The sequence below is a fragment of the Paramacrobiotus metropolitanus genome, unplaced genomic scaffold, assembly GCF_019649055.1.
Source record: "Paramacrobiotus metropolitanus isolate TYO unplaced genomic scaffold, Prichtersi_v1.0 Parri_scaffold0000144, whole genome shotgun sequence".
Classification (NCBI taxonomy): domain Eukaryota; kingdom Metazoa; phylum Tardigrada; class Eutardigrada; order Parachela; family Macrobiotidae; genus Paramacrobiotus; species Paramacrobiotus metropolitanus.
The window spans coordinates 87,782-94,709 of record NW_026570364.1 but is presented as its reverse complement, the minus strand read 5'-3'; the positions used below and the strand labels follow the sequence as shown (position 1 = coordinate 94,709).

The 6,928-nt window shown below is 37.8% G+C and overlaps 1 protein-coding gene across 1 annotated transcript; it reads right to left on the bottom strand.

Annotated features, from left to right (window-relative positions):
• Positions 1-1,514: 1,514 nt before the first annotated feature.
• On the bottom strand, positions 1,515-5,522 carry LOC129599343 (tRNA (cytosine(38)-C(5))-methyltransferase-like). Its single transcript, XM_055497559.1, is given in 10 exon segments — positions 1,515-1,900; positions 2,487-2,619; positions 2,735-2,792; positions 3,266-3,373; positions 3,412-3,611; positions 3,801-3,912; positions 3,994-4,065; positions 4,679-4,749; positions 5,026-5,183; positions 5,244-5,522. Coding segments are annotated over 10 exon segments (1,131 nt in total). The 5' UTR covers positions 5,356-5,522; the 3' UTR covers positions 1,515-1,793.
• Positions 5,523-6,928: the final 1,406 nt, after the last annotated feature.

Below are 6,928 nucleotides of genomic sequence, written 5' to 3'. Positions count from 1 at the left end.
ACTGACAGGCCAGATCAAGTCACCTCGCACAAATGTATGCTCTGCAAAATACAACTAGCTATCGAAAAAGAATTGCACTTATTCGAGTTCTGAATATGAATGATTAAACTGTCTTGAAACCCGAAAACAGTGCAAGAGCGCCACTGCACTACGCTCAACGGTACTCTTCTGTTCGATAAAGTGGGCAATAGCAATTGCAAGAAATTTTTATTTTAACCAAGCCTTAGTAGGTACAAAGGGTAATACTGATTTAGGTAATCCGCTTTTTTATGCGGCCAGTTTATTCTGACGAACTTACGTTTAACTCTACGACAAAAAGTTTCGGCCAGATTTACTACCGCAGTTTTGTGTGGTTCTGCATTTTCCGCTTTCAAATAATTTTCGACGAAGCATGTACTAATCGAATGGGCGTTTATCAGCATCCCAAAATCACACACACATCGCTTCCAGCGTTCCACCGGCGTAATAAATTTTTGGTGCAAAATTCCGTCTCGGTTACTTGTATACGAGAGATAGATTTAATCAAAGATGCTGACAGTTTGTTGACACGCCGCTGTAATTTCACAGCCATGATGCACACAGTGCGTACGATCGGAAGCTGATTTCACACAGTAGCAGAAATGGTACGGATCGTATCATATTTTTCTCCCCTTTAGGCTGACCGGCAGCAGGCATTTAAACGGAACACTATATCCAGTGTGTGTATAATCGCTTTTCTACGGCTACGATTACCCGTCTTGTACAGCGCCAAATGATGGCTATCGTGTTTAAAGTGTGTCTACAATTACCGTGGAATGTGATGCGCGATATATACGCACAGCACAAATAATATCATCAAAGGTCAAGTAATCCTGTTTGCTCAAACTCCTGAAGCGACCCTTAAGTTTGAACTGACTTAATTCAACGGAGCACTACACCACTTTCTGCTGTTGTTTAAGATCGGCGCTGTTTTGAGTTTCACTTCCAAAAAACATAAATAGGTAATAATGTTGTAAATTCGCAAAACTACTGTAGATAAAAAATAAACACCGTTGCAGCGGTGCTGTAGAGTGTAGAAGCAAGAAATCGATTTTGGATCATGTACAGCTTTTTCAAAAACAAATAAAAAAAATTGTAAATTTTCATCGTTTATGCTTCTTGTGTTCAAAACTGAAGAAGACGTATTTTCGTGTTTGCCACTATGCTAATACTACAACTGCGTTGTATCTGCAGGCTGCAACAACATGGTCTCATAGTGCACTTTTATGGACATAACTTTCATAATTTAAAATTTCAATAAATATACCGAAAAATGTGGAATAATCTGGATTATTATGGGCCGTTGTGGCGGGGACTATGGAGCAAAGCAAATTCTTTTTTAAAATAATATTTTTTTAAATTTATAATAGATCGGCACCTTTCAAAACATAAAACAAATCAAACAAAACTTCAGCGTAAATTCTAAAGTTTCGGTTAATCATTCAAAAAGGCGATAACGCTGTTACAGAAATTGTTTTATTAAACGTTCACACATTAACAGTTCAAAACCAAAATGTCCGTGGATAACAGTTTAAAGAAATTTCAGTACTGCACAGTAACAAACAATTCTAAAACAACCAATAGGCAACTGGAAGCGCATCCACGAGTTTTTCTTAGTCACTTCAATGTAGTTAGTGCAACTGTGCAAGTAAAACACAGAATTATTATGCCAATAAAAATCATCAAAGAAGTCTAAATATCTTAAACTAACAACAACCCAAATGTACCACAGGAGCTTGTAAAAACAAGGGCAAATCAAACAAATTTCACTGACGTTATTCACTGGTCAACAGCAAATACATGAGGAGAGACACGATGTGCACATTCAAACTGTTCCCCAGTAATTTCCATGCCTGACGGTTCGACAAATCTTCCGGAATTACTAAAAATATTAAATCAATCGCTCATGTACAGCTGTGAAGTTTAAGTTTTAAATGAAGCAACGTGGAGAAATAACAGACAGTAACAAGTATCAACGAATTTCGTAGTACAGTGACAAGCAGCCCAAACCTCTTCCTCTACGCAGTTTGCTCAACGAGGATTAATTCATAGGAGTATTTGCTAAAAAACAGCCGTTAAGAAATAAAATTATTTCATTTTTAATCAAACAAGCTGTAATGAAAATTTGATTTTATCAGGCCGCACAAAGCAAAACGGAAGTGAATGAATGGTGAACCGTTGCTAATAAAATTTAAACCGAGCTTCAAAGGTTTTAATGCTACGCAAATTCATTAAAAAGTATATTACAATTCGCACAACCAAATTGTCCACGATTTATCATAATCCATAATTATTACCAAACCTTAAGCAATAACTTATGTAATCGGCAACATGACGAAGCATTAGACAAGCAAAACTCCTGTCAATGCGCAAAAACGACAATTGACTGATGCTGACAGTATTTACACAAAACAACAAAAACCAATCTATTTGACAATGAAAAATGACAAAACCCACAAAATCCTTACCGAATCCCTTCGGAAATCCCATAAGACAGGCAATTTCAGCGGGACTAAAGAATCTCAATTTCATATCCGTCAAGGCCAGTTTTTTCAGCTCATCCGCGCAGGAATCGATGACATTTCGCATCAGATCATCAAACTATGACAGAATAAAATCGATCACATACTGCCCTCATAGCGTTACGAAGAAATGCAGTGTTAGACCAAACGATAAACAAAGGCACTACTGCAGAGTACTAGCAGAATGAGCTTACTTTTTCTTTTGGGAACGGGCAGAATACCGAGCCGGTACCCTTCAAATAGCGGCCGTAACTGGGAACAAAGTAAATTAGAATTCATTCTGCAGCAGTCTAGCTGAAAGACGTAGTATGGTGGCTCGAACAGGCTCGACATTTCTAGATGCTATGAAATGCCGCTATGTTCAAGAATTAGAAAAGAAACTTGTTCTGCTTGTTCACTACAAACTCATAATTTTTTTCAGAAAACCACTTCAGACTCTAGATTACACATATTAATTCTGCTGAGTTTATGCCACCTCGCTTCGAGAAGGACATCAGTAATTTCCCGAAAATAAAACCGTTTTGGTGTCGACAGTTTTGCGAAAAGACAGTCTTCCGGATTTCACAAAACCTATCTTTCAGATTTACTCGTGTTTATACGGTACATATCTATAAAAAAAATTATAGTAAAAAACAATAGAACCTACTGAGAACTTCCAAAACAACAACCCCCAAAAAATCTGCATCACGGTGCGAATGCAATCAAGTTACTGATAAATTTCTTACCCTGCTGTAAAACAGTTCGTCGTTGTGCTTTGAGGATGTTTAATATCCATAACCGCAATATGCTGCGCGAGTGTGGCGATCGGTATTAAACAGGAACGTTCCACTTCACAAAGCGTCTGTTCATCGAGCCGGGAGGAAAAGTAACTGTCCAAGGAATCTGCGTTGGACTGCCGGTATGGGTTCATTCCTCAATACTCTGTTCCAATCGTTCCTGGGACGTGGGAACCGCGGTACGGCATCCTGACATATTATCGCATGTATCAGGCGATGAACAATGGGCTGCAGTGAGATAATAACGAAGTCGGGAATTCGGAAAACCGAAATCTACTGGATTCAATAAAAATTCCTAGAGAAAAAGAAAAACAAGCCCTTCACAATCTTACATGAAAGATAATAATAAAACAAAAACTTATTAAAAATCAGAGCTTTATGAATTTTCTGATTCAGGCAAAAACACATGAACGACCAAAGAGGAGAACTTAAGAGGAGTATTTGATATTAAAATTTCGAGTCTCAAAAGAGTAAACCTACATACCTTTATGTGATAATTCCGCGATGTTAAAACTTGGACCAGTTGGGTATGCGCCGTGGAAATTTCAAAACCTTTAACATTTTCCATCACAACAAACGAAGGAGGCCTATTAACCCTAAAAAAATGGATTTTTGTAGGAATACCGTTCATCACTTATGGACAAATATGAACACCATATGTAGCGGGAAATGTTTACCGCGATAACTGATCCAGAACAAACAGAAACGATTCACATCGGTCATCATCCACGTCTAAAAATTTGCCATTTCTGAAAACAAATGCTAGGAGACTCCATCTGGTAAAGTCCAGAATTCGCCATACATCAATATTATTTTAAAATATGTTCAGAGAGCAACCATCCGGCCTCCCTGTTTCGCAACATAGCGGGCGCTTATAAATCACAAAAAGACTTAAACTGAGACTTTACTTAAGAAAAATAAAACCATTAACCAAGCCACGAAACCTCTGTCACCATCACGAAATCACTGCGAAATTTATAATAGTGATAACCATCCAACAAACTGATATTCCTATATTTTCAAAATGCCACCGTACTACGTTGTCACTACGGTTTCTTCAAAATTTCGAGTCAACTTATCGGTTATATCGCTTACTTTGCCCTGATAAAGCGGTTATATGGTTTTGCACAAATTATTATTCTTAAATCTTCAGCAAACTTAAATCAGAAAAACCATCTTGAACGTTCAAGATTTTGACAGATAGTTTTAGAAAATGCTTCGGAAATAAACACAAAGGAAAAAAGTATTGTACTGAATACCTACTGAATCGAACCAAACTTTTACCGAAAACATACTGTAAAATTTAATTATCACAAATAATATTTTGCTAACTGTAAGACTGACTGCGCTGTGTTTTCTCACCTAGAGAACGGCTGGCAGGGCGGACTCATGGTTAGCATCCATAAATTTTCGAAATCCTCCGTCCGGAGTGCCTAGACACCAGATAAACAAATCTTCCAGTATTTACTTTACAATAAATTAAAACTTACGGATTTTTCTGTATAGAGTTTAGTGAGTAAATTGGAAAAAAATTATTGATGTTTTATTTTTAAGAATATGTTTAAAGTATATTTCAGAAACCTGAAACCAACAAAGAATTATCAACCGTATCAAATCTAAACTCTAAAGATACGAAAGTGTTCCTTATTCGAAAATAAATCGCTGTCCGGAATAAGCATCAGAGAGCAGAATCCTCAGTTCATCTTTACCCGGATATCCATCGGTTGGACGGGGGTTTTAGGGAAATTACGGGCATAGACACGGGCAGCGGCTGGACTGATATCCACAGCTCGCACTTTGATGTTCGCACTTTCATTCCCGACGGTTCTCGGAGCCCCACCATCGGTCTGCAGACGCTCCAGGGCCCCTACAAACACCAAGGGAGGAGTTTTTGTACGAAAGAAATATGGTGCGCTAGCAGGAGTACCGTTTAATGCGAAGTGCATCCCACCAATCCCGGAGTACAACTCCAGAACACGTAAATTATCAGGGTGCTCAGCTGAGAAGGGACTCCTGCAGCTGCACGCCATGCTGATCATCAGCTGGTGAGGAAGCGAATGGCCAGCGAACTAGCGCGCGGTCGACACGATGGAAATGGTCGAAACGGCTAAAATGATGATGAAGACAAAAACAAATTAATCAGTCGTAATCAAAAACTAATGACAACTAGCAATTTGCTGTTGCAAAGCGGAAAAGAAAAGCCAAAAAAAGCACTGCTTCAGCAAAGCTAAGAAAGCAGCGAGGACAACTGATGTGTGGCTACTTTCCAGTTGCGTCTCTGGGCGGGTGACACTTACGCCCTTCTTAAAGATCACAAAAATCATTAAAATTTTGAATGCATTCAAATTTTAATTTGTAATTATATAGGCAAATTTTCCTTGACGTCGACGATTTAGTAAAATTTATTGTAAGTTTGCAACTGGAAGTTTGAGAATCTGAACTATACTATATGAATCTGTACGAAATATTTCGATATTAATTTTCCAAACGTAATGGGAGAGGATCCTACTAACAATATACAACATTTTTGAATACATTTAATAAAAACAAGTGCTATGCAGTATTATAACAGTTATGTTCAACAGGCGTAAAAAGGAGAGAAACCATCTCATGAAATCGTTTGTTAAACATTTCAAGAGGCATATTTATGCACACTCTATCGGCTATCCCCATGTATTACGAGTAATTCGTACTTCTCATCTTTGGATATAATGGGAGCCGCCGCACTACAAATTCTATCGATTCGTAATGATTTGCCGTACCCCTGTATAATGCCTGTATTAACAATTGTAACAAATTAGAGAAGATAATTAAAAAAGTGTAAATACAGACCACAAGGCCTAGGGTTAAGCTATTATTTCGCAAACTAATATATCGTCAGTTTGCTATACATGCAGCATGCATAATACCTTGTGACACTAATACATCGTGGGAACACCGAAAGGTCACGGACTGCTAATCGGACCTAAAAGCGACCTATAAATGCAGTTTTAGTGCAGCAGGTCCGTCGTTGTTGTGGGGACACCGGCAATAAAATCAAAATCAATCACATTGTAAACAGGTTCGTTTAATTTATCATAGTTCCAGACTTCCCGTCTGGTTAAGACAGGAATTAAGATATTTGCAACAAAATATTTCAGTTAATGGCAGGTAGTTTTTCAAGTGATTATTCTGCAGTTTTGTATGATCGCATATAAATATTTAAGTATTTAATGACACTCACAAGCATGCATATTCACCAGCTGGCACAACATAATGCAACTCTCTCACTTGATAAGAATTAGTTACTCAAATTATTATGATTATTATTATTATAATTCATTCGATTCCCGTTGCGCAAAATATGGATATTCTCGTTTTTAAACAAACTCAGCTGCAGTACATAAATTACTAACCTTGCTAGCTACATCATACGTGCAGTTAGAAGCTTGGTATAATACGCACAAACAAGGGCGTGCCGGCACATTACTTTCATTTATAACATTGATATCAGTTATATGTATACGCGGACGAAACATTTTTTTATGTTCGTCAGGTGAACGGAAACATGCCGACACTTGTGCAAAACAGGATCTGTAAGGACGTCACTTGTCAAATGCAGTCCGTTTTGAC